This window comes from Caenorhabditis remanei, chromosome II, assembly GCF_010183535.1.
Source record: "Caenorhabditis remanei strain PX506 chromosome II, whole genome shotgun sequence".
Classification (NCBI taxonomy): Eukaryota; Metazoa; Nematoda; class Chromadorea; order Rhabditida; family Rhabditidae; genus Caenorhabditis; species Caenorhabditis remanei.
In genome coordinates this window covers 13456890-13483174 of record NC_071329.1, presented here as the reverse complement: position 1 = coordinate 13483174, position 26285 = coordinate 13456890, and the positions used below count along the sequence as shown (strand labels likewise).

At 39.5% G+C, this 26285-nt stretch overlaps 7 protein-coding genes across 7 annotated transcripts; all 7 read right to left on the bottom strand.

Moving 5' to 3' along the window:
• Nucleotides 1-6: 6 nt before the first annotated feature.
• GCK72_006667 (uncharacterized protein) lies at nucleotides 7-619 on the bottom strand (the record flags this gene model as incomplete). Its single annotated transcript, XM_053725734.1, has 2 exons — nucleotides 7-357; nucleotides 524-619. The coding sequence occupies 2 exons, from the start codon at nucleotides 617-619 to the stop codon at nucleotides 7-9; spliced, it is 447 nt and encodes a 148-aa protein (XP_053589928.1).
• Nucleotides 620-981: 362 nt separating this feature from the next.
• On the bottom strand, nucleotides 982-1385 carry GCK72_006666 (uncharacterized protein; the record flags this gene model as incomplete). The annotated part of the gene is made up of 2 exons (XM_003109829.2): nucleotides 982-1145; nucleotides 1223-1385. 2 exons carry the CDS (start codon nucleotides 1383-1385, stop codon nucleotides 982-984), a joined length of 327 nt encoding a protein of 108 aa, XP_003109877.2.
• A 687-nt stretch (nucleotides 1386-2072) lies between these two features.
• On the bottom strand, nucleotides 2073-4427 carry GCK72_006665 (uncharacterized protein; the record flags this gene model as incomplete). The annotated part of the gene is made up of 6 exons (XM_053725733.1): nucleotides 2073-2151; nucleotides 2195-2512; nucleotides 3121-3226; nucleotides 3295-3593; nucleotides 4082-4216; nucleotides 4267-4427. 6 exons carry the CDS (start codon nucleotides 4425-4427, stop codon nucleotides 2073-2075), a joined length of 1098 nt encoding a protein of 365 aa, XP_053589927.1.
• A 2011-nt stretch (nucleotides 4428-6438) lies between these two features.
• GCK72_006664 (uncharacterized protein) lies at nucleotides 6439-6717 on the bottom strand (the record flags this gene model as incomplete). The annotated part of the gene is made up of 1 exon (XM_053725732.1): nucleotides 6439-6717. One exon carries the CDS (start codon nucleotides 6715-6717, stop codon nucleotides 6439-6441), a length of 279 nt encoding a protein of 92 aa, XP_053589926.1.
• Nucleotides 6718-12588: 5871 nt separating this feature from the next.
• GCK72_006663 (uncharacterized protein) lies at nucleotides 12589-16057 on the bottom strand (the record flags this gene model as incomplete). Its single annotated transcript, XM_053725731.1, has 8 exons — nucleotides 12589-12667; nucleotides 12711-13028; nucleotides 13636-13741; nucleotides 13789-14108; nucleotides 14596-14730; nucleotides 14778-14978; nucleotides 15027-15146; nucleotides 15807-16057. 8 exons carry the CDS (start codon nucleotides 16055-16057, stop codon nucleotides 12589-12591), a joined length of 1530 nt encoding a protein of 509 aa, XP_053589925.1.
• A 337-nt stretch (nucleotides 16058-16394) lies between these two features.
• Nucleotides 16395-18001, bottom strand: GCK72_006662 (uncharacterized protein; the record flags this gene model as incomplete). Its single annotated transcript, XM_003109826.2, has 2 exons — nucleotides 16395-16747; nucleotides 17794-18001. The coding sequence occupies 2 exons, from the start codon at nucleotides 17999-18001 to the stop codon at nucleotides 16395-16397; spliced, it is 561 nt and encodes a 186-aa protein (XP_003109874.1).
• A 1043-nt stretch (nucleotides 18002-19044) lies between these two features.
• GCK72_006661 (uncharacterized protein) lies at nucleotides 19045-22261 on the bottom strand (the record flags this gene model as incomplete). Its single annotated transcript, XM_003110146.2, has 6 exons — nucleotides 19045-19374; nucleotides 19427-19539; nucleotides 19591-19728; nucleotides 20369-20470; nucleotides 20515-21134; nucleotides 21630-22261. The coding sequence occupies 6 exons, from the start codon at nucleotides 22259-22261 to the stop codon at nucleotides 19045-19047; spliced, it is 1935 nt and encodes a 644-aa protein (XP_003110194.2).
• Between the last annotated feature and the right edge of the window lie 4024 nt (nucleotides 22262-26285).

Genomic DNA, 26285 nt, shown 5'->3' with positions numbered 1-26285 from the left:
TCTATACTATCTATCTAGCCCAACAAGCAAACGTTCAATGATTCGATTTAACCGAAGAGATTCTTCTTGCAAAGTTTTTAATTCGCTTTGAAGATTTTCTTTATTTTCTTCACCTTCTGATGAACCCTCTGATGACAGAGCCGTTCTATCAGTCTTCGTAATTTCAGATTGGTTGAGTGACTTCCAACTCTTCGAATTTTCAGCGCCACGTGGTCCCCAGCAATTGAAACAAATACATTGAATATCTGATGGGCTAGATGAAGGTTTTGGTGTCAATAAGATCTCAACCGAAGAGAATTTCTTGAGAGAACTTTGAGAACTCGTTGATGACGTGGATTCAGAAGACGTCGAGGAAAACTGAAAATTTAGATTATTATCTCGGCACAGTTCTTACAACCGCGCTCCACCGAAATGTCCTTGAAAAAAGACTTCTCTGCGTCTCTCAATTTCGTACACAAATTTCTGCGGTTTCGGTAGAGCGCGGTTGTAAGAAGCGTGTCGTGCTAATAGCTTTGAGACCCACCGATTCTTCGATAGTTTCCTGTCCTTTCGCCTGAATTCGTCTCAAAACGAGAAGGCGTTGAGCACGACGACGGAGATATGATCGAGGAGGCAACATGTTAGTGGAATTAGTAGGATTAGTTGAGGGAAAACTGAAGATTTTGCACATTTTTTGATGATTTATACGGAAAATGATATCACTGCCCCACATCTTTTCAGGAACACGTCAAAAATTCTGTGAGATTTCCGAGAAAAACAGCTGAATTATAAAAAAAACCATATTTATTAGTGAACAAATATGTACAATAATTAATTAGAATACTGGGGGGAACTATGACACAAAATGGGGAAAAAAGACGAGTGGAGAAATAAAGAGGAATAAAGAAATCATTTGACAATCACAATATGAGCGAGAAATTGAAGAAAAAATCACCGGGAAAATTGAAGAAAATATTTGAAGACGTCATTCGGAGAAGACGTTCAGAAGGCGAAGAAGTCGAGAAAGCGTCCGAGAAGACTTCTGGAGGTGGATCCACTTCTGGAGTATGACATCATTTTGGCATCGAAGTCATCGCACATTGCAGCCAATTTGGTGCCAATTTCCTGGCTAATCTCGTGAATGTAATGGCTGGTTTCGGAGGAATCTGGAAGAAAAAAGAGAATTATAGTTCTGAGCTAATAGGAACGAGGAAAACAAACTGAAAAATGATGTGGAACTTACCAAAAAATTCAGAATCGTCAGCGAATTCAGAAGACGTGACGGCATGATCAGAAGACGTGGGGAAATCGGAGAACAGCTTGTTGGAATAGAAGGGTTTGACGAAGTCATAGTGTGATGAAGGCATCGAAATAAGAAGGTCCGAAGAGGAGGCGAATGTAAGCATCTAGAAGACGTTGGACTATATATATAGAGGGATTCAGAAGACAGAAGACGTGAGGAAAACAAAAAACAGAAAGAATGTTTATGGGAAGAAAAACAAGTTGAAAATGAAACAGTTTTTGCTCTGTGTTTCACCCTCGAGATTGTTTCAAGAGAGAGGGAAGAGACGCAGAGAAATCTGTTTTGTCTCGAAACATGTTTCGGGTGGGTCTAGGATTCTAATTTTTCTGGTAGATCAAAAAATTTCTGTCGTTTGTTGATGGTAGATTTTTTAGTTTTGTTCCCAGAGTCTTATAAAAAATACAAAAACGCGTCAAAAGCGCACCAGTCTTCATTTTTTTCTGACTTTCGTTGTTACAGAAAGCGAAAGCCGACTTGAATGGAATATTATGGTAAGTTTAACCCTCTAAAAACACCCCAGCATCCTCTAAAAAAGCGAAAATTTGGCTCGAAACGCGTCCGATGTGCCCCAGCCACCAAAAAAGCAAAAACTTGACTCAAAACGCGCTGAAGACACCCCAGCCACCTAAAAATTGGAAATTTTGCTCAATACGCGTCCGAGGCGCCCCAGATTTCACATTTCGGCTGAAAACTTGACTTTTCCGCTCAGAAACGCTAAAGACGAGAAAAGTTTTCTGAAAAAATCTAAATATCCAGAATTTATTAATATTAAAATTAGTACACTGATTTTTTATATGGCAGGTTTTCGAATACAGCAGAGATAACTGTCAGTTGTTGAGGAAGGAAGACATGTGTATCCGAATGGACAACTGAAAAATGAGTCTGTCAATCGGTCTATGCTTGAAAACTCACTCTAAAGAAAACAAAGTCAAACATCTCTGAACTTCTTGATGATCGTTTTTCGAAGGCATGTATGAAAATGGACACGATGGCTGAGCAATTATCTCTTCGGATGGCTCTTCAGTTGTAGTTTTCGGTATTACTGGTATATGTGGAGGAAGAAGACGATTGAGTTGGGTTGCTTGAACAGAACAACAGACGAATACATCATCAATATCAGATTCTTGACAAGTGTATCCTGCACGAAGACAAGGATCTCCTAATCGGAGACACATGTAGGGGAGACCGTTTTCCATTAGAGGACGGGAGTCAGGGTCTTGACAGTTTGGACTGAAAATTTGGAAATGGAGTTTGAAAAAAGATGCTAGAGAGTGTTTTCAGAATGTGATTACAGTACCGCTCAAAAGGTAACCAAATTTGGCTCTGTTCAGCGGGAAATTACTAACTTTGACTGTGTATTTCGGTGTTATCTGATTGTCCGACAAATGTTATTTTGTATGGGTTGGACAGAGCAAAAATAGCACATAATTTTTGTAGTTGACCATTTTTTTGTAGAAACACTGCCATGAAAGTTACAGGTAATCAAAGCCATTTATCCCTGGAACCGACTAATTTCAGTGCGTTTTAGTGAAATTTTGGAGCTTTTCACTTTGACAAGCTGTAACTTTCATGGTAGTGTCCCTAGAATAAGATGGTCAACTACAAAAATTATGTACTATTTTTGCTCTGTCCAACCCATACAAAATAAAACTTGTCTGACAATCAGGTGACACCGAAATACACTGTCAAAGTTGGGTATTTTCCACTGGAAACATCCAAAGTTGATAACCTTTTGAGCGGTACTGTATGTTTCATATTGTTCCAGATTTCCTTTTTTTCTTATTTACAATATGTACATTTCAATACTTCTAAGGGTTTTGTGACATCCGGAAACTTACACAACTTCAAATGGAAACGGCTCCTGAGTTGTAGTTGTTGTCGTTGGCATTTGTGTAGTTGAGGTGAACAAGTATGGAGGAGGAAGTAGAGTTTTCCGATTACCCACTGAAAAAAGTTGAATAAGAATAGGATTTTCCATCTGAAACTCTAACATTTTGATCGATATCTCTTACAGCAAATATGCGCAGAGTTCTCCAAATTGAGCTCACATAAAGCCCCTTGAGAGCAGGCGGGGAACGCTGGATCACACTTTTCACCCGTTCCTTTCCCGCCCTCTCTACAAATATATTCTCTTCTGATACTGAAACTGTTCTCTTCCGATGGACAACACCACATTTCATTCTGAATTTCCGTGCATTTCTCGTTTCTCAAACAACCAGCTGCACACACGGATCTCGCCAGAACACCTGAAGGGCAACGAGCCAAAGAGCAGCACACTCGGAGACCAGATGGGGTCAGAGAGCATTCATAACTGGAAAAAGGGAAATTTGAGATGTCTGGAAGTACAGTACTGTGTGTGTTAAAAGATACGAATATTGGCCGTTTTCAGTTGAATTTGTCCAACTTTGAGAAGGTGTCATAGTAAAACTAACTGTCCCACTAAATACAATTTTGTATAAATCATACAAAACAAAGTTAGAACTCCATTTTTGCAGTTGACAACTTTTTTGTACGGACACTCCCTAGAGAGTTATGGTCATTTTAAGGGGACGGCTCAAAAATCGTACATAGAAATTGGTCTAAGAAAACTTTGTTGATACGTAACTCTCTTGGGAGTGCTCGTACAAAAAAGTTTTCAACTACAAAAATAAAGATCTACTTTTGGTCTATAAGATCCATAAAAAACCAACTAGGTGTGATGATCAGAACTACCATGACACCCTCTCAAATTTGGTCATTTTCCACTGAAAACAGCCAAAGTCGTTAATCTTTCGAGTGGTACTGTAGATCAAAACAAACCCTTTCCCACATGCTTTCTTATCACAATCCCTCGGAACCATTCCATCCATCAAAACTTGACTTCCAGGACCACAAATATCATCTGAATTCTGACAACAAACTTCTACGTTGCTTGTTCGAAATTTCGCACAAACTCTAAAAAACAGAACACTCAGATAGGGAAATTGATAGGGAAATTGGCTCACCCTTGAACACAATCCTTACACAATACCAATGATCTGCCGTCATGGGCAATAATTGGATGAGACTTTGGACAAATTTGAGAAGAATCAGAAGGCACTAAAGAGGAAACGATAAAAGACGTGGATTTGATTGATTTGACTGGTTTCTCTATTTTCATAGACATTGGTTTAGCGACTTTTGAATGGGAGGAAATGGGGAAACTTCTGGAAGGAAAGGAGATATAGAATAGGAAATTAATGTGGGGAACAAACTTCTCAACATTCTTAGAAGAACAACAAATATGCATTCCATCTTGACTACTCGAGACACATTGAGAGCCTTCGGGGCAGTTGTTTTTGACATTTGGAAGGCAAGGGAATCCGGTTGAGGTTCTGAAATGGTTTTAGATTGGATAGATGACTTTTTGGTTCAGCACTTTTTAGAAATTGTATTTTTCATACTTTGTACTCGATATACTTTGTACATCTCCCACTTTCTTTTCCCCGCTCCCATCCAATATGATTCATAGGCTTTTAGTCGTGAATCATTCTTTCTATCTGTTTTAATTGAATTCCTTCACCCACACATTTTCTGTCTGGCTCCGCCTCTGCCCAGTATAAAAGCAGAGGCGAGAGCTTATCTTTTATCTTTTAATAAAGCTTCTTATGAAGTTTTATTTCCCACAGTCAGTTTGTCGATAGTGCATCCAGCTGACTGTGGGTTTGGCTGAACCTATTATTCCGAAGAAATCGATGGATGGTTCAGTTGAAGAAGATCATCTCACCTGGGGCTGTGTTCCACCCACAAGGAACAAAACAGTCAGAAGGAAGATGCAGCCAAAAAACTCATCTTCAAACTTCACCTCTCGTCATCATGCTGCTGGGACACCGACAGATCCTCGAGCATTTTGGACAATCATCGACGGTTCGTTCAATCAAGGACAATTGGACAAAGAAAGGACGTCATCAGAAAAACTTCTTCCAGAAGAACACCATCACCTCATCAACAGGACAACGCCGTCCATTGATGGAAACAACAATTGCGGACAACAATATCGTCGCATCACCACCAATAACGCCTCAAACAAAAAGAGACAGGATAACGTTCCGGACAACGCTCTGTTACCAGCAAGGTCAGAGATATCAAGGATCCGCAACCCAATCACTTTTGCGGCCGGGAGCCTCTCTCTTCACATAGAGATATTCAGTTCAATGATGCCGCCAGGACAAAAGAACACATTTGGACAATAGTCAGCAACATCAACTTCGTCGAAGGAATGGCTCAACCACAAGATAATTTATCATTGTAACTATTTCTCTATTTCTTTTTCTTTTTCTGAAAGCCGGGAGTGTACTCGATATACTTTGTACATCTCCCACTTTCTTTTCCCCGCTCCCATCCAATATGATTCATAGGCTTTTAGTCTTGAATCATTCTTTCTATCTGTTTTAATTGAATTCCTTCACCCACACACTTTCTGTTTGGCTCCGCCTCTGCCCAGTATAAAAGCAGAGGCGAGAGCTTATCTTTTATCTTTTCATAAAGGTTTAATTACCCAAGTTTGAGGAAACGATTGGTCTTGAGGATCTTAGTCTTGAGCGAGCAGACCTACGGACAACCCTGCGTTTCATACTTGCAAACTGGGCCGAAACTTGCCATATCTAAGGAAATGTGCAGTTATGATAATCTTCGTACGTATTATCCTGATGTCGCCAACTTACGAAGGCACAAATATTACATTCGGTGCGCTTTAAAGAATACGTCTAATCAACGTTCACAATTCATTGGAAATCGTACATTAAATTGCTGGAATGAACTTCCTGAGCATTTTTTCCCCGTTAAAATTTCTTCCCGGTGTTTTAAATCTAATATTGCCAAACTAAATCTTACTAAATATCTTACCCTCAATGCCCATAACTGGTGCCGAATGGTTGGTGCCGAAATGACTGGTGCCGAAATGACTGGTGCCGAAATGGTTGGTGCCGAAATGGTCTGGTGCCGAAATGACTGGTAACGAAATGTCGCGGTGCCGAAATCTTTACTTGGAAGTGGTTTAAAGCTTTCATGTTTTGACCTATTGAGACTTTCGTTTCGAATATTTCGATACATCATTTGGCGTTCACACCGTAGAATAAATTTCATAAATTCGTGTATCTCGCGGAAACGGAGGAGAATGATTCGCCTAGTGCGATTATTCATGCCTTCAAGTACGATAATCTAATATTATCAGAGATATGGAAGCTGGGCAAGTATAAAGTCACCTTAGCATCACACAGTCCACTACCTCTGCCTCCCCAGCTTTCCTGAGCTACAGCGACAACGCTGCCTTCTTGGGGCACCGGCGAGCAATCGAATTCGGTACCGGAAGGATTAGGGAAGCTGCTCGTCGGAACAACACCGAGCAGCGAATTCCACAGGATTAGTAAGGGAAATCCGAAGAGGATATCCCATGGAAGTTTCGCGCCCGACAGCATGACGCAGAGGAGAGTGGTGCATAAGAAGAAGTCGTCGAGGGCTCCTTTCAGCAAGGAGCATCTAACAGGATGTAGAGCAATTGGTATCCCCGGCTGCCGAGATGACGTCAAGTTGAGACAACCACTTCTCACAAAAAATAAAAAAGTTGTTGGAAAGTTCAAAGATGAACTGAATGGCTTGATAATGGAAAAACTTGTAGCTTTGAAGCCAAAACAATATGGCTATAAGATTGCTCAGGAAACACGTGAAAACTTCATTGAATACTACAATAGAAAGCATCAAGAAGAAATGAGGAATCCCAAACTTCCAAGAACACAAAAGCCTGGTGATGAATCTAAAAAAAAGCAAAGGTATCAAAAAGAATGTTGTCAAGAATGAACTTACAGTAGATGATTTTAAAAGTTTTTTGTTTGGTAAAACTATTGTCAGAAAGACGCAGTATTGTATCAGGAGTGTTAAACATCAAATATTCACACAATGTCAAAATAAAGTTGTTCTGAATAATGAATCTGGGGATCATAAACGTTACATCCTCAAAGATAGTCATTCAACTATGGCTTTTGGTAATTGTCATATTAAATCAGGGGTTCTTTCATTCTTAGAATCTTGAGAATACTGGTTCTAAAGTAAAAAGATTATAATAACTTGAGAAGTAAAAGACAGTAATAACCACAATGATGTGTTCCAAATTCTTGAATTTGGAATGTTGAAAGCTCTATTTTATCTCTTTTATTTCTACTCTTGCGATACTCTTGAAGTTCTAGATTTGGATCTAGTCCAAAAGAGTCAAAGTAATAAATATGTTTTCTATTTTTGGAATAGCAAACCCAATGAGTACCTTTACCTTTAAAAGAATCTAAATTTACAATTCCAACTTCTGTTTCTCCAATTCCTTGTGGTGGTAAAGTGTTTCGCATGTAAATTCCTCGGAAGTTCTTGATTTCGAGTACATTTACAAGCTCAAGGAGATCTAGATTGGTTAATGGCTTCAGGTCTTTTCGGAGACCAAAAGTAGTCATTTAATAATAAACAAATTTTAAAAACTTGTGTTAAACGCTTCTACTTTCCACTTCTTGGCTATGTGCTTTTGTGAAAACTAAATAATTGAGTAACAAATAGACTAAATAGAATAAATAGGCTCGCGTGTGGGAAGAGGTCAACAACGCACACACACTCTTTCTCTCACACACACACAACCCTCACTGCTGGTTGTCTCCTCTGCGTCTCTGCTTAGCCGCGCTGGGTAGATAGGGGAGAACTCTGCCAAAACAAGAGGTGGCTCCCATAGCGCAGTCGGTAAGCCACCACAGAGCAATGCGGGGCATTGCGGCTATTCACGAGTTCGACTCCGGGTGCGCCACTCAAAGTTTTTTCCATATTCCCCTTTCGTGATCTATGTTGTTTTAGCTACTATATGTATCTTATCATTGATAAGTGATCATCGGACGGCGATCATGCATGCCACAGGTAGACCGCTAAGGTAGATGTCCAGTAATGCTTCGAATTGTATGCTTTCTCTTCTGGAAATCGAGCCATCGGCCATTGTGAGAAGTCTGAAATTTCAGAGATTTCATGCACAGGTAAATCGCGCAAGCATATACACAGGTAAATCGCGACTTGTCTATCATCAACAATCGCCTACAAAACACCAGATTTCTCATATATCGCGAACTTCCGTATCTATAATTTACAAATCGCGAACTACGTCGCGGTTTGTATATCGCATGCATACTATGGACATATCGCGAACGGCAAATTTATTTTTCAGCCAACTGGTTAACTATTTTTGATTGCACTTATTTGAAAGTTTATTATGTTTTATTATTGTACTTATTAGTAGACAATCTCTGGGCCTTGTTACACACCTGGCAACCTTGTTCGCTCTGGCTGATTATTTGATGTTTTAGTACCCTGAGAATTCAAAAAATTATATGATATACCCTACTAGGCTCTGCCCTCTTTGACCTACCGAAACGTTCGATTGAAGTTAACTTTTTTTCGAATGATAGGATTGAAATCTTTCCAAAACTGAATTTTCGGTGTCATTTTGAGTATTTCATTAGTTGACAACTGTATTGATGTCAATCCTATCTTTCGAAAGAAACTTGTACATTTTTCACCTTCAATCGAACGTTTCGGTATGTCAAGGGGCAGAGCCTAGTATAGGGTATGGCATACAATTTTTTTGAATTCTAAGGATATTATATATCAAAAAATTAGCCAGAAAGGACAAGTTTGTCTGGTGTGTAATAAGGTCTAGTGCCTTGAGCGAGACATTGTCTCTTATGGATTCCTAATTTTCAGAGAACGCCTTCTATTCGACTCAAATCGCCTCGACATTTCAATCGAAGAACTGACCGATTCCAATCTACAAGGACACAGCGACAGTTCTACAGGACAGTAAATTTATCCATTTCTTTTATTCTGTATAATTTTTTTCCTATAATAAATTTTTTTCCCAAATAATTTTTTCGCGATATGTCCATACAACTGTTCGCGATCAACATATATGTTGACAGTTTCGATCGCGATAGGTCCAGAATAGGTCGCATCAGAACAACTTTTTCGCGATTTGTCTACAATATGTCTATAACATCAATGAAGCGCGGTACCCCTCGTACCAACGTGCGAACAACATTTCACCTATATATATGCTTGCGCGATTCACCTGTGTATGTAGGTGAAATGTTGTTCGCACGTTGGTACGAGGGGTACCGCGCTTCATTGATATTATAGACATATTGTAGACAAATCGCGAAAAAGTTGTTCTGATGCGACCTATTCTGGACCTATCGCGATCGAAACTGTCAACATATATGTTGATCGCGAACAGTTGTATGGACATATCGCGAAAAAATTATTTGGGAAAAAAATTTATTATAGGAAAAAAATTATACAGAATAAAAGAAATGGATAAATTTACTGTCCTGTAGAACTGTCGCTGTGTCCTTGTAGATTGGAATCGGTCAGTTCTATGTCGAAGCGATTTGAGTCGAATAGAAGGCGTTCTCTGAAAATTAGGAATCCATAAGAGACAATGTCTCGCTCAAAGCACTAGACCATATTACACACCAGACAAACTTGTCCTTTCTGGCTAATTTTTTGAAATGTAGTATCCTTAGAATTCAAAAAATTGTACGCCATACCCTATACTAGGCTCTGCCCCTTGACATACCGAAACGTTCGATTGAAGGTGAAAAATGTACAAGTTTCTTTCGAAAGATAGGATTGACATCAATTCAGTTGTCAACTAATAAAATACTCAAAATGACACCAAAAATTCGTTTTTGGAAAGATTTCAATCCTATCATTCGAAAAAAGTTAACTTCAATCGAACGTTTCGGTAGGTCGAAGAGGGCAGAGCCTAGTAGGGTATAGCATATAATTTTTTGAATTCTCAGCGTACTAAAATATCAAATAATCAGCCAGAGCGAACAAGGTTGCCAGGTGTGTAACAAGGCCCAGAGATTGTCTACTACTAAGTATAAACACAACTGGCTGTGGTTTTAATATATTTATTAAAGAAGATAGAATAGTCGCTCTCTCCTGGGCTTTTATACCAAGAACAGAGGCGGAGCTTATAACAATATATAAAGTAGGATAGAATAGTATAGATGATGATTCACCTAGACGGTGAATCATAAAAGTGCATTAAGGTGAAAGGGGGGCACGAAAGTGGGAGAGTGTACAGTGTACAATCGAGTACACTCCCGGCCTTTAGAAAGGAAAGAAAGAAAAATACAATTAACAAAATATGAATTATCTTGTTGCTGTATCCTTCCCTTTTGACGACGTCGACGTGGTTGACTATAATGTCCGGTTGTTTTCGTCTGTCATGGTGGTATTCTTGAACTGGAGGTCTCTCTGTGCAGAGAGAGGCTCCCGGCGAGCAGAAGGGGTTGCGTTGCGGCTCCTTGATATCTCTGACCTTGTGGTAACAGAGAATTGTCCGAAGCGTAGTCCTAAAGCAATGTCTCTGTCGCGTTGTCGATGTTGTTCTGAATGAAACTTGTGTTTCATCTTCTTGGTTGGCTGTCTTCGTTGTTCGATTAGGCGAACGACAGGATCTTCTGAATGAGTGAAGAAACAGCTGAGTTTGGACCCAACTCCACTCTGTCCTTCGGGGTACGAAATGTGATTTCAATTTCTTGGGTGACGTCCTTTCGATGTCCAATTGTCCATTTTGAACGGTCCGTCTTCTGGTTGAGCTTTCTGTGAAGCTCGATGAGTGCTGGATTCGCTATTGTTTAGCTTGTCCAAACGAATGTCCCGTTGTCGATTTTGAGACTGGTGCCAAAATACTCGAGGATCTGCGGGTGTCCAAGCAGCGTAATGGCGATAGGTGAAGTTTGAGTGAGCCAGGTGCTGCACCTTCCTTCTGACTGTTCGTTCTTCGGGAACTACAGTTCGGGTGATCTTCCTCGACAAGTCCATCGTTCGTCAGCTTCAGAATAATAGAACTAGTCAAGCCCACAGCCAGCGCCTGCCACGCGGGACTTGAGAAACACCGGGGGCCGAGACCCACGATGCACCATAAACACAACTGGCTGTGGTTTTAATATATTTATTAAAGAAGATAGAATAGTCGCTCTCTCCTGGGCTTTTATACCAAGAACAGAGGCGGAGCTTATAACAATATATAAAGTAGGATAGAATAGTATAGATGATGATTCACCTAGACGGTGAATCATAAAAGTGCATTAAGGTGAAAGGGGGGCACGAAAGTGGGAGAGTGTACAGTGTACAATCGAGTACAAAGTACCTTCTCAATAGCTTTTCTAGTTGTTTCCTCCTCCACTGATTCCGCGTCGCTTCCATTTTTGATGCTTTGCTCCAAGCTCCGTCTTCATTGTTCGACATGTTTCTTTGAACTGTAAAAAGACAACAATCATTACCAATTCTAAATTAATGTTGATACTTCCACTCCCATTGGGTGACAGATGAAAGTCTTGACAATGGACTCGTGACGTTGGGCCGCGTTATCACTTCTCACCTAAAAAATTAGTTTTTGAGATGATAACCGAACGGATCAAGTTTTCAAATTTTTCCAGAATACGAAATATTATATTAAAACATAATAAACTTTCAAATAAGTGCTATCAAAAATAGTTAATAAGCTGACTGAAAAATACATTTTCCTTTCGCGATATGTCTATTATATGCCTGTGATATACAAACCGCGACGTAGTTCGCGATTTGTAAATTATAGATACGGAAATTCGCGATATATGAGAAATCTGGTGTTTTGTAGGCGATTGTTGATGATAGACAAGTCGCGATTTACCTGTGTGGCATGATGTTAATAGGTTTCGAATCCAACAAATTATGGATCTAAGAGTATTCCGAAAGGATATTATGGAAGCCGGTAGGTTTTAACTAGAGCAGTTCTGCAAGAAAGAAAATGGATGCGCGTGGCCAATAGTGTCGTAGGATACGCCAATACTGCCGACCAGCATACTTGTCACGGGCCGGGCCGGGCCAAAATCAGGAAAAATCTCGGCCCGGCACGGCCCGCTCGGCCCGTTTTGAAACATGTTTTGAAAACATTTTGAGTTGTTGAATTTTTTTTGGAAATTTTTGGAAATTTTTTGAACTTTTTTGAAAAAAGTATAGTTTTCGAATAAACATTTAAAATTGAATCAAAATGTGAATATGTATGATAATTTAAGCATTTTTACTCTATTTTTTCGAAAAATTTCAAAAAAAATTGGTAAAAATGGGTACCCATTTTTGAATCCGGGCCGGGCCGGCCCGATTTTTGACAAGTATGGGAATTTTGCCTCAAAACGCGTCCGAGGCGCCTATTTAGGTCTTCTGAAAAATCTAAATATCCAGATTTTATTAAACATTAAAATTAGTACACTGATTTTTTATATGGCAGGTTTTCGAATACAGCAGAGATAACTGTCAGTTGTTGAGGAAGGAAGACATGTGTAGCCGAATGGACAACTGAAAAATGAGTCTATCAATCGGTCTACCCTTGAAAACTCACTCTAAAGAAAACAAAGTCAAACATCTCTGAACTTCTTGATGATCGTTTTTCGAAGGCATATATGAAAATGGACACGATGGCTGAGCAATTATCTCTTCGGTTGGTTCTTCAGTTGTAGTTTTCGGTATTACTGGTATATGTGGAGGAAGAAGACGATTGAGTTGGGTTGCTTGAACAGAACAACAGACAAATACATCATCAATATCAGATTCTTGACAAGTGTATCCTGCACGAAGACAAGGATCTCCTAATCGGAGACACATGTAGGGGAGACCGTTTTCCATTAGAGGACGGGAGTCAGGGTCTTGGCAGTTTGGACTGAAAATTAGGAAATGGAGTTTGAAAAAAGATGCTAGAGAGTGTTTTCAGAATGTGATTACAGTACCTCTCGAAAGGTAACCAACTTTGGATGTTTCCAGTGGAAAATGGCCAAGTTTGACAATGTATTTCGGTATCACCTGATTGTCAGACAAGTTTTATTTTGTATGGGTTGGACAGAGCAAAAATAGCACATAATTTTTGTAGTTGACCATTTTTTTGTAGGAAAACTATCTGGAAAGTTACAGGTAATCAAAACCATTTATCCCTGGAACCGACTAATTTCAGTGCGTTTTAGCGAAATTTTGGAGCTTTTCACATTGACAACCTGTAACTTTCATGGTAGTGTCCCTAGAAAAAATAGTCAACTACAAAAATTATGTGCTATTTTTGCTCTGTCCAACCCATACAAAATAAAACTTGTCTGACAATCAGGTGACACCGAAATACACTGTCAAACTTGGCTATTTTCCACTGGAAACATCCAAAGTTGATAACCTTTTGAGCGGTACTGTATGTTTCATATTGTTCCAGATTTCCTTTTTTTCTTATTTACAATATGTACATTTCAATACTTCTAAGGGTTTTGTGACATCCGGAAACTTACACAACTTCAAATGGAAACGGCTCCTGAGTTGTCGTTGTTGTCGTTGGCATCTGTGTAGTTGAGGTGAACAAGAATGGAGGAGGAAGTAGAGTTTTCCGATTACCCACTAAAAAAAGTTGAATAAGAGTAGGATTTTCCATCTGAAACTCTTACATTTCGATCGATATCTCTTACAGCAAATATGCGCAGAGTTCTCCAAATTGAGCTCACATAAAGCCCCTTGAGAGCAGGCGGGGAACGCTGGATCACACTTTTCACCCGTTCCTTTCCCGCCCTCTCTACAAATATATTCTCTTCTGATACTGAAACTGTTCTCTTCCGATGGACAACACCACATTTCATTCTGAATTTCCGTGCATTTCTCGTTTCTCAAACAACCAGCTGCACACACGGATCTCGCCAGAACACCTGAAGGGCAACGAGCCAAAGAGCAGCACACTCGGAGACCAGATGGGGTCAGAGAGCATTCATAACTGGAAAAAAGAAATTTGAGATGTCTGGAAGTACAGTACTGTGTGTGTTAAAAGATACGAATATTGGCCGTTTTCAGTTGAAATTGTCCAACTTTGAGAGTGTGTCATAATAAAACTAACTGTTCCACTAAATACAATTTTGTATAAATCATACAAAACAAAGTTAGAACTCCATTTTTGCAGTTGACAACTTTTTTGTACGGACACTCCCTAGAGAGTTATGGTCATTTTAAGGGGACGGCTCAAAAATCGTACATAGAAATTGGTCTAAGAAAACTTTGTTGATACGTAACTCTCTTGGGAGTGCTCGTACAAAAAAGTTTTCAACTACAAAAATAAAGCTCTATTTTTGATCTATAAGATCCATAAAAAACCTACTAGGTGTGACAATCAGAACTACCATGACACACTGTCAAAGTTGGTCATTTTCCACTGAAAACAGCCAAAGTCGATAATCTTTCGAGTGGTACAGTAGATCAAAACAAACCCTTTCCCACATGCTTTCTTATCACAATCCCTCGGAACCATTCCATCCATCAAAACTTGACTTCCAGGACCACAGATATCATCTGAATTCTGACAACAAACTTCTACGTTGCTTGTTCGAAATTTCGCACAAACTCTAAAAAACAGAAGACTCAGATTCAGTTGAATAGGAAGTTGGCTCACCCTTGAACACAATCCTTACACAATACTAATGATCTGCCGTCATGGGCAATAATTGGATGAGACTTTGGACAAATTTGAGAAGAATCAGAAGGCACTAAAGAGGAAACGATAAAAGACGTGGATTTGATTGATTTGACTGGCTTCTCTATTTTCATAGACATTGGTTTAGCGACTTTTGAATGGGAGGAAATGGGGAAACTTCTGGAAGGAAAGGAGATATAGAATAGGAAATTAATGTGGGGAACAAACTTCTCAACATTCTTAGAAGAACAACAAATATGCATTCCATCTTGACTACTCGAGACACATTGAGAGCCTTCGGGGCAGTTGTTTTTGACATTTGGAAGGCAAGGGAATCCGGTTGATGTTCTGAAATGGTTTTAGATTGGATAGATGAATTTTTGGTTCAGAACTTTTTAGAAATTGTGTTTTTCATACTTGCAAACTGGACCAAAACGGGCCGACACGGGCCGACGCGTTACTCGCTTCAAGATCAATATTATGAGCTGAAAAAAATACGAAAATGTAGATCTTAGCGAGCTCTATGTCCGCGACGTACTACGAGGCGGATGGTCAGCCATCAATGTGTGGAGGGCCGGGAAAAGTGCCAAAAACACCATTCTAGCCCGTTCGCGGCAGAGTTGTGCGAAAAAAAACTAATTGTTTACTGATTTCGCCAACTTTATGAACTTTTTCTTGAAGTTTAAAATATTTGCGAAAAAATCTACTTCCGACTTCCGACTTCCGTTTTAGAAAAAACACTTCCGCACAACTCTGATCCGCGGTACATTAACAACTAGCCGTCTGGCCCGTTGTAGCTCACGGACATAGAACTCGACGAGATCTACATTTTGGTATATTTTTCAGCTTATAACATTGAGTTTAAAGCAAGTTACGCGGCGACCCGGTTTGCCAATATTTTACACTAAAAAATCAAAGACAGACTCTAGAATCTATCTAGAATCGGTACTGTAAAACTGAATCTCACATTCAGGAAGTCCAAATCCTGAGTCCCCGCCCCCTCCTTACCTATACGATGGATGCCTACACTGTGGAGGCGGCACACAACATATTCCCTTATAGCACATTGCTCCGAGTGGACACAGATTTGCACACGTCTTCACTGTCTTCGAACTAGTCAATGGAAGTTGTCCAGTTGGACATAAATCTTTCAAATACTCATAGATTGGAGAGGCTAGAGCTTCAGAATTGGTTGGGTTGATAAGTGAGAATATGACTAGAAAATAGAGAAATGTTGCATGAAATATTGTAGAATTCATCTCCTAAAATGTAGTGAAATGGCCTATAATAGAAGATGGAGAAACCGTGGGGGAGAGAAGACGTGACGCCTTCTGAATATCGGATGTTTACTCTATCCTTTCTCAAAGAACTGTTCAAATAGACAGTTTCTTAGTTGAAATCTAGTTTCGGAGAGTCTCCAGAAGTAGTGGACAACGAGGCAAAGGCGCGCCAGATGAGCCTCAAGAATTCTTAAATATTAAGAAACCAGTTTATTTCGATTGAATCCATAATTAGTAACGAGATGATGATGATGATAAAGAAGAAAAAACAAGTGAAATAACTTAAAAATCATTCAAAATCTAACTTTTTTCCATTTTACAACTCCTTCTTCTTTCCCTCTGGCTTCTTTGGCTTCAGCTTGTCTCCTCTCTTAATTTCTGGAATATCAACTCCGAAGTGCTTCAAAACGTCCTTCATCGAGTTGAGAATATCAGCTGGAGAAGAGTAATAATAAGCGTAATTCTTGTACTCGGCCTTCTTATTCTTGAATTCTTGAAGAAGATCTCCGTTTTTGTCGAGGAACAAAAGACGTGGAATGTACTTTCCATCTGGACGGTACTCCTCCTCAAATGGCTCGTCGTCGTCTTCGGTGTTGACCATGACGAAGTGTTCGGAGAGCTTCTTGAACGCCTTCTTGGCATTCGATTGTTGGAATGTCTTCTTGAGAGCTGGAAATGAGATGCAATTGATTACGGTGTACGAAATTCTAATATTTCAAGCTCTGAGTGCTCTGAGAACCTTTCTGAATCTAAATCTACTCAATACTCATGTCTAGGTTCAAAGCTTAAGTATAGATTTATATAGATTTCCCGAATTCCAGTTTTAGACAATTCTAATGTGAAATAGTTTTGAAGACAGATAGAGTAAAACTTGAATTAAGAGATGTGAGATTTGGAATTCCAGACCTACAAGCATCCATGCTTAAGCCCACTAATTAGAATAGCCTGACAAAACTATATACAGTACCATGCAGTAAGACATACAATTTGTCTGTTTTCCGTTGAAAATGATAAATTTTGAGAGGGTGTTACGGTATCAGTGGTTCTCCCCGAAAGTAAAATTTTTAATGGATCATATAGAACAAAGGTAGAGCTTCATTATTGTAGTTGACAACTTTTTCGGACACTCCCTAGAGAGTTACATATCGACAAAGATTGTCACATTTTAGTGCAAAATAGAGTTGTTCCTTTAAAATGACCATAACTCTCTGGGGAGTGCTCGTACGAAAAAGTTGTCAACTACAAAAATGAAGCTCTACCTTTGTTCTGTATGGTTTATACATAATTTACTTTGTGTTATACCGTAACACATTCTCAAAGTTGGTTATTTTCAACTGAAAACGGCAAAATTGTATATCACGGTCACGGTGATGTATGTTGTACTGGCATTTAGAATCGTCCCGAATTCAATTTTTCCACTTCTGAATCCGAAAGATTTCTGAGCATCATCTCCTTCTTCTTCCTAGACACTAATTCATTTATTCAAAAGTTCTCTTCCTTCTATTTCTTTATGTGTTTTGTGGTGTTCAGTTCTTCTCTCTTTTCCCCTTTCTACCACCGCATTAATAAACGAAAGTATGTCAAGGATGAATGCATTCCCGCGAAGCAACACACCTCTTCGCCTTCTATGATCCGCATACAAATAGGATAAGGGAATGGTAAGTGCGCTCTACCGAACAGGATTCCCTCTTGTGTCTTCTACTCCTCAAACATACCTTTGCAAGCGTGGCACCATGACTTGTGAATCAGCAAGAAGATTGGCTTATTGGTGTCGAGAGCCGTCTCGATGGCATCTTCCCATTTGACCCAGGCGATGTCGTCACCGAATCCACGTGCCAGAGGATTCTGAATCGAATCCTTGATCTTGTCGAAACTGGCGTAGGCAGTTGCACTCACAAGTGCCAAGAGGAGAAGTGATCTCATCTGGAAACGGATTTTTGAAATTTTGGACAAGATTGGAAATCAAGAGCAAAAGAGCAGAAAAGAAAATTACTAAACATCTGGTGCACCTTCGACGCCTGTCACATACAAAAAGATTCTCAAAAAACGAAGAGAATGATATGAGAGGGAATGAGATCAAGATATTGAGGTCGAATGTCCTGTCATTATCGGACTGCAAAAAACGGTCAGGGTCGTTTGATAAGGATCTCTCTGGAGGGAAAGGGATCAACGATTATGAGTTGACGTGTTTTGATGATTTAGATTCTGGAGACATTAACGACAGTATTAAGAACCAGAAACTTCTCTGAAACATTTTTGGGTTACGGGGAAACTCGTGTGTTTCAGATTCTTCTAGATTTTTTTTAAACGAGGTGGGAACTCGAAAAAAATTTGGCTCAAAATTGGGTAAGTTATTGCTCCGTGGGTCTCGAACTCATGACCGAATGGGTACAAAACCGCAACTGACTGAGCTACTCGGCCAAGAATGCGGCTGCCTACTCGAGACTGTGATAAATTGGGGTGCCACACAATCACAATTTCGATCAAAATGTTTTGCGTTCTCAACTAAAGAATGAGAAGGCGATAAACCATATGAAAAGGATAAGGAAGCCGGCTAGAAATCGAATGAAAAGTCGAAATGACCAATTCATTTCTCCGAAAATTTCTCGCCGATGAGTTGGAAGAAGGCGTCGTTGAGAAAGAACAGGTTCTTCGGGTGTCTCTGCTGTCTCCTTTTATCCTATTGTCTTCTGATGGAGGAAGAAAAAAGAGAAGAAGAAGAAGATGCGGATTGTTGTAATGTACACGTGGACTAACGGAATACTGTAGAAATGGGTTTTAGTGTGTGTTTCGAAAAAACAGAAAGAGAGAGAGAGGCAGTGTGTCATTTTATTAGATAAGCAGTATATTAATAGGGACACGATTTGCATAACAAAAGGAATTGTTAGTAGAAAATAGTTACATATCACAGCAAAAATCTAAAAAAGAATTACCTAAATAAGGGAAAATTCTAGAATCTCTAGAAACTACTCTGACGTCGACGATCTTCTTCCCATCACACTATTCATAAAAATCTTCGACATTTTTCTGATTTTTCCTCCATTTTTTGTACTCGACGAGTTAGATGGAGTATCCGTTGGCGACAGAATTGCACCTCCTTCCGCACTCTCCATCAGTGCCAAATCTGCACTCGCAGCAGGACTCAATGATCCGAATGATGAATGAGAGAAGGCTTTGTAGATGGATGCATCTCGAGCTTGAAGGATCGAATTCATTTGACTGAAGATTTCATCCACTTCTGGTTTGAAGACAGTCTCCACACTGACGCATCGCCATTTTTCCTCGTTTTCGTAGAGCTGGAATAGAGAGGAATTTCAATTTTACTTTTTATTTTAAAAATTATTTTACCTTCGCAACATGTCTCAAATTCCACTCATCATCTCCCACAACCTTCTGAATTGTCTCTTCACTGAGCACCGGAAGCCAATAGAATGTGATGAGCCACGTGTCGACACGACCAGCTATAAAAACAAAACAAAACTTTCAATTTCCTTAAAAAATTCCCCTCTTACGTTTTGCATCCTTTAGCTGAACCCTGACCCCGCCCACATATTCCCATGGTACTTTAGTCTGTTTTTGATATCCTTGTGGGAGGAAAGCCGATTTGTCAACTTGATACTTGTCGATTTCGAAGCAAGTCCAACGGATTACTGTAATCATAAACATTTTAAAGCTGCCACGGTATCCCACACTGCGAAAAAGAACTGTGAAGCCAATTTTTTTCGCGTTTTATATCAATTCTTTTACTTTTTTCACTGAAAATACAGTATTTTTAGGTTTTCAGACGTCGCAATCGATGAAAAAAAGTCCCATCCATCAGAATTGTAGAAAATACAGTTCTTTATCTCATGAGCCTGAAAACGTGAATTCTAGTCAGAAATTGACTTTTTCTGATACAGAAAAACTGATTTTCAGAAATTTGAGTATAACTTTTTTGGCAGATAGGATTTTCTAGTAAAAATTGCACAGCATGTACTTGAAGTGTTACAATTTTTAGAAAAAGAAATATTAGCTGAAATGGGTGAAAATCTTATTTTTCTAAAAATCGGTGTTTCTGTATCAAAAAAGTCAATTTCTGACCAAAATTCACGTTTTCTAGCTCATTCGATAGAGAAGTTCATTTTCTACAATTCTGATGGATGGGACCTTTTTTCATCCATTGCGGCGCCTGAAAGCCTGAAAATCCTGGATTTTCAGTGTTAAAAATAAAAGAATTGAATTAAAACGTTTCTAGCAGTTCTTTTTTGCAGTATGGGAGACCGTGAGCTGATAGATTGTTCTGAAATTTACTCAGTCTAGCTTTCCACTTCGGTTTGAAACGATGAACTCGTTGGACGATGAATGAAGACAACTGACCGCCGCCGTCATTCCAAGTGACGGAAGGAGATGAAACTGAAAATATTAGAATAGTCATATTTAAACAGTTTTCAAATCACCTAATGCTCCACTACTCTCATCTCTCGAGATCCCCAGAGTGGATCCACTCGGTGGTCCTCTTTCTTCATTCTGTTCCATTACTGTAGGTAGTGGAGTCGATGGTCCCGCGGCGATTGGACTATTTGGCATTTTCAAAGTGAGCATTGCACTCATTTGTCTTCCATATCGACCACCACGTGGATGGAATCCAGCTCTCGAACTATTCTTCTGAACCATGACAAATTCAAGAGTTCTTGCACTCGCAATACTTGCTTCCAGATCTAATTTTATGTCGAATGTATCGACGCCTTCTAGAAAATATTCCTTAATTTCCAGTAATCCTTCAACAGATTCCTTGTCTTTCACCGTTTCCTCTCTCAATCGAAATGCTTCATCTCTAAGCCATTTCAGTGGTTTTTCCATATTATCCACTTCAATTACGTACTGATCCTTGTCGACGAACCACACAACGACTGCCTTCTTTTGTCGTTTATTTCCATTCTTCTTGATTTGAGAAACCAATCCGAGACACGTGAATCCGCATTGACCGACGAGTTTTGAGCTGTCCAGAGCTGGGAGTTCATACTCGATTTCTCCGTCTTCCTCGGCTAAATAAAACTGGTAATCGTCGACGTCGCCACTGAAAAATCACGTTATTTTCAGGGAAGTTTTTTCTGATGGCACGTTCTCCCACACTGCAAAAAAAGAACAGCAAGAAATGTGAAGGCGATTTTTTCAAGTTTCAATTCAATTTTTTTCATTTTTTTTTTCACTAAAAATATAATATTTTTTAGGTTTTCAGGCATCGCAATTGTTGAAAAAAGGATCCCATCCATCAGAACTGTATAAAATTAAATTATCTATCTTATAAACCAGAAAACATGAATTTTGGTCAGAAATTGACTTTTTTGGCAGAAAACATTTTCGAACAAAAATTGCACAGAATGTACTTGAGAATGCTCCGAAACTGTTACAATTTTCAGAAAAAGAAATATTAGCTGAAGTGGGTGAAAAACTCATCTTTCTGAAAATTAGTTTTTCGGTATCAGAAAAGTCAATTTCTGACCAAAATTCACGTTTTTGCAGTTCTTTTACGGAGTGTAGGAGACCGTGCCTGATACTTTAAACTACTTACGGCAAATTCTCATCGAATTTCAAAAAGTACTGAAGCATACAGTAACCAATGACCTCTCGCATTCTCGCCGTCGTCAACACTTCAATTTTCAACGATTTGAATGATTCTTCTGAGTTCGGAGGTTTCGGAATAATAATCTCAATTTCTCGTGATGGATCTGTCCCCGTCGCAGCGAATTTTAAATATTCTCCCAATGGATTATTCAAACTTTCAGAATTCTCTTCTAAATACTTCTCAACGATCGATTTTTCAGCTGGATCTCTTTCTGGAAGCGGCCAAATCGTTTCTTGTTTCACGAATAACTCATCAAGAGGTCCCGAATAAATATTATCTTTTCGTCCCTCTTCTTTAATCTTTTCAGCTGTTCGAAGTGCAAGTGAATCATTGATTAAAGTTCTCGTATGAATCGGCTCCTCGTATAATGGAATCTCATAAATGTCATCATCGTATCCACCGTCTCCACTGTGATATTCATGACCTTTCTGTCTGAAATCTAACGGTAATCCACCGGATCTGACACGTCTTGTTGGACTCAAAAGTAGACGAGAACAAAGGCCGGGCCCATCATCGTCTTCCAATCTCATCTCATGACGGATCACATTCAAAAGTTCTTCTTTTGCAACATGACCCATTTGGTGTCTGAATTTCTTTTGTTAGGGAAGGAAGGAAAAGGAAAGAGGCCGGAAAGAAATTGGAAGTGACTATGATAACTCACTCTGCTGGAACAGTAAACTTTAAAATTAATTGTTTGATCAATAGAGATTCTTCATCAATCAAGTGGTTTTAGCCGGGAAAACTGTACACAATACGATTAGAGAGCAGAAAGCCATCGAAAAATAAATAGTCAGCAACAAAAAATGAAACATGAGATAAAAGAGATGACAAGTAAACTTCTTAAAAAGAAAAAAAAGGAGTGTTAATCAGAATCAGACGATGATCCAGAAGACGACGAAGATGAAGAACCAGAACCACTGTCCGAGTCCGAAGATGAGGAACTAGATGATGATTGCTGCTTTCTCTTCGATTTTTCGGATTTGCGATCATCTTCCTTATCAACACGAACTGGAGATGTTTCCGAATCGCTAAGAATTTCTTGTTTCACTTCAATCTCGTCCTGAAAAAATCAATATGGGAAACAGTCCATTTGGGGTATCGCTCTCTTACCATTCTTGCCTTCTTTGCTGTAGATCTCGATTCTTCATCCGACGAATCATGACGACGTCTTCTTTCAGCACTTCGACTTCTCTCTCTTCTATCCTCACGGAGTTTCTCAGCGCTTCGTGATCTTTGACGACGACGTTCAGGGCTGCGACGACGATCGTTTCTTTCTGAAGACTTTCTTCGTTCTCGACGATTTTCACGATCAACTGATCTTCTGCGGTCTCCACGATCTTCACGATCTGGCGACCTTTTACGTTCCTGACGTTCTTCTGGTGATCTTCTGCGATCTCCACGATCTTCACGATCTGGCGACTTTCTACGTTCCTGACGTTCTTCTGGTGATCTTCTGCGACGCTCATCACGATGAACTTCACGGCGGTTCTCCCGAGATCTGTCCCGCCTTCTATCATCGTTTCGCTCTGGAGTTTTATCACGCCGTTTTTTGGTTTCTCTCTGCTTTCTGTCGCGTTCCTCATCACCACTGGAATACGGTTCCTCCTTTTTGATTTCTGACGCTGCGAGCAGTTCTTTCTCCTTCTGTCTCAATTTTTCTCTTCGTTCTTCCATTTCTTTTCTCTTCAACTTTTTCTCCTTCTTCTTACGTTCTCTCCTCCGTTTCTCTTTTTCATCTTCACTGGAAGAAGAAGAAGACGACGAAGAGTCTTCAGAATCACTATCAGAAGATGATGAAGAGCTAGAATCCTTCTTCTTCGACTTTTTCGCCTTTTTCTTTTCTGCTCCATGCTTCCTCAAACTTTCAATGAGCTGCTGCTTGTCGTTTTGCTGTGGAAGCTCTGATTCCAAAGCAGCTCCAACGATATCCGACTTGTTCATTTTTGCCATGGAACTTCCAGGCACGTAGTCCTCGCCCAATCCAAGCGCACTTCTCATTTTATCTCTGTTTTGGGCAGCAGCACGACGTCTGGCGTGAGACTCCGTTGTGTTCAATTCCTTGTCCACATTGAGTTCTCCCGATTCGAGTTGTTTCAAAAGATTTTGACGATATTCGTTCACCTTTTTCTCGATGTCCTCATCGTCAAAACCTTTATCTTCGAGTAGCATCTCAAACTCCGTGCACTTGACCTCCACCTGTCTTTTTCGATTGTGGTCCATGATTTCTTCATTTGGCTTCTTGTTGAGTTCAGCTTCCATCTTTCGCAAATCATCTTCTCCGTTATACTCGATTTTGCGCTGAAATTATATTTTGAATGAGTTTCATTAATAAGCATATTTCGTGAAGTTTTAGTCACAACTGTTACCGAAACCAAGTATTTTTTGTTTGAGAAGTTAAAAAATATATACTCACTCTTGCTTGCATGAGATGGGATAAGTTTGATTGAACATATCCATTTGTTCCAGAACCGCGAGCGGTTTGAAGTCCAATTCCATTATACATGTTTGAGAATTCTGCAATAAAAAATGAACTTTAAGGAGGCGTTATTTGCTTTTTAAGCCAAAGATCGATAATTTCACAAAATTATAATAATAAAAAATGTTTATGAATCGATATTATTGCAGTGAATTGTCACAAAAATGTAAATTTATTGCTGAAAAGAGGGAATTTCTGAAACGGCTAAAAACCTATTCGAAAAATACTCGTCGTTTAAAGGCGCATGGCCTATGTGTCTCGCGTTGGTCTCGCCGCGACAACAAAAATTAGCAGTGCGGAGAATTTGCGAGCAAGAGCTTTTCTTTTTGTTTTCCGACCTTTTCGCTGTTTTTAATCACAATGTAGCGAAAGATTTAATAAAAACACATATCTGAAAAATGTGACGAAGAAATTAGAACTGGCTTGACAAAGAAATACCAATGGAAACAATCATTCGCATCACTTTCTCGTCCTCTCAATTATTGATTGACATGTGGAATTATCAGATCTTGATAGAGAAAAGTGTCTTTATTCTGAAAGTTTCCAGTAGAAACTATTATATGTATTTAGTTGTCCGACACGTTTAGATTATGTTTTTAAATTTTATATTTTCTCAGGATGATCAAAAAACACAGTGCCTTCTGGTGAAGTTTTCCTGCTATGTTAATTCCTTCCTATAACTGCTCTATTTATACATTTGTAATTTCGGGATCATATTATTAATTGAATTTAGTCCCATCAAATGTTATGAAACGTTGCATTCCACGTTTCTTTGTTGCGCCACATCTCCCGCTGGTTCAATCTGTGTCAGGCTATAACCGATTGTTCTGTTTATTTACAAATTTCAGAATCGTTTAGTATTTTCAATCATCACACCTCCACAATATCAACATAAACCAACGGTAAATAGGAACTAACCATTCACTTCATTATAATTCTGTGAACTTTGTTTACGATTACTGACGGTTTTTGGTTTTTCGGTACATCGCGCGAAGTTTTCATAAATTTCATATCTATTTCTATTTTAGTTCCGAAAAGAGGCGGGCGCGAATTTTTTGTCTTTAACTCGAAGGCATCGTAATCGTCTTCTCATCTCTCGTTCCTTGTGTCCTTGCTATTTTTTCTTGTGTCCGACCGATCGTCCGTCTAACTATCCATTCCGCCTATGTCATTTCATCGTCCGCAGTTTTAACAGCCATTCGAGAATCAACAGAATCTCGTCGTTTTCAATCTCTTTACTTCAACATTCCACTCGTCAACGAAATAATTTTGTCTCTTTTCATCATCAAGACGTTCTTCTAATCATCAATTTAAAACTTTTGCAAATTGTACATTGCTGTCTCTGCCAATCTCTATCATACAGTAACTATTTAAAACTCATAAAACTTGATTGGTCGAATATATTTCGGCCGTCGTCGGGTGTGGCTTGACTGTTAATCACAAGTCTCTAAGCTATCGTCAGGTTTATAACTTCAATTCAAAAAAAAACGTTCACTCGTTCCCGTTCGAGTGCACTCGTATTGTCAGCGCTGGAGACGGGGCAGGTACATCTCGACCCATTAAAGGTAATTTTTACAATTGAGGCCAACCCGACGAGAAGTTTTCTTTGGGTACGGTGGATGTTTTAGCACTTATGCGTCATCACCGACCTTTGCTTCTTGACTCATGACTATTTTTCTGACTGTACGATCGATCTTTCTGTTGAAAATAGTTGTTAAAGAACTGCGTATTTTTCGTTAGAAACGAGATGTCTGTATTCCTGATGTTCTCAATCAACGTTTTTATGCGGTCTTCTTGACTGTTCCTCGTCGTGAAATTGGAAAACCCAGCCGTTGTGTTGTTGATCTGGCGCAAAAGTTTTTTTTTGTTCGTTGTAGTCCCGTAGAATTCCATCATTCTCATCTGCTGCCCGATTCGTGTCAGTCTCATTCTCCGAGAGAGGACCGCCGTCGTTTCCATCGCTGCAATAGTGGCCGCTACTTGATCGATTTCCGACGTGTCTTTTCTCTCTCCTCAATGTGTGCCTACGAGTCCCCTCTTACTCGCCACCGCCCGACCGCCGCCGCCAGCCAACAGCAGCAGCATCTCCCTCTATATCTTTCCCTCCTCGTTTTCCTCCTCAGTCT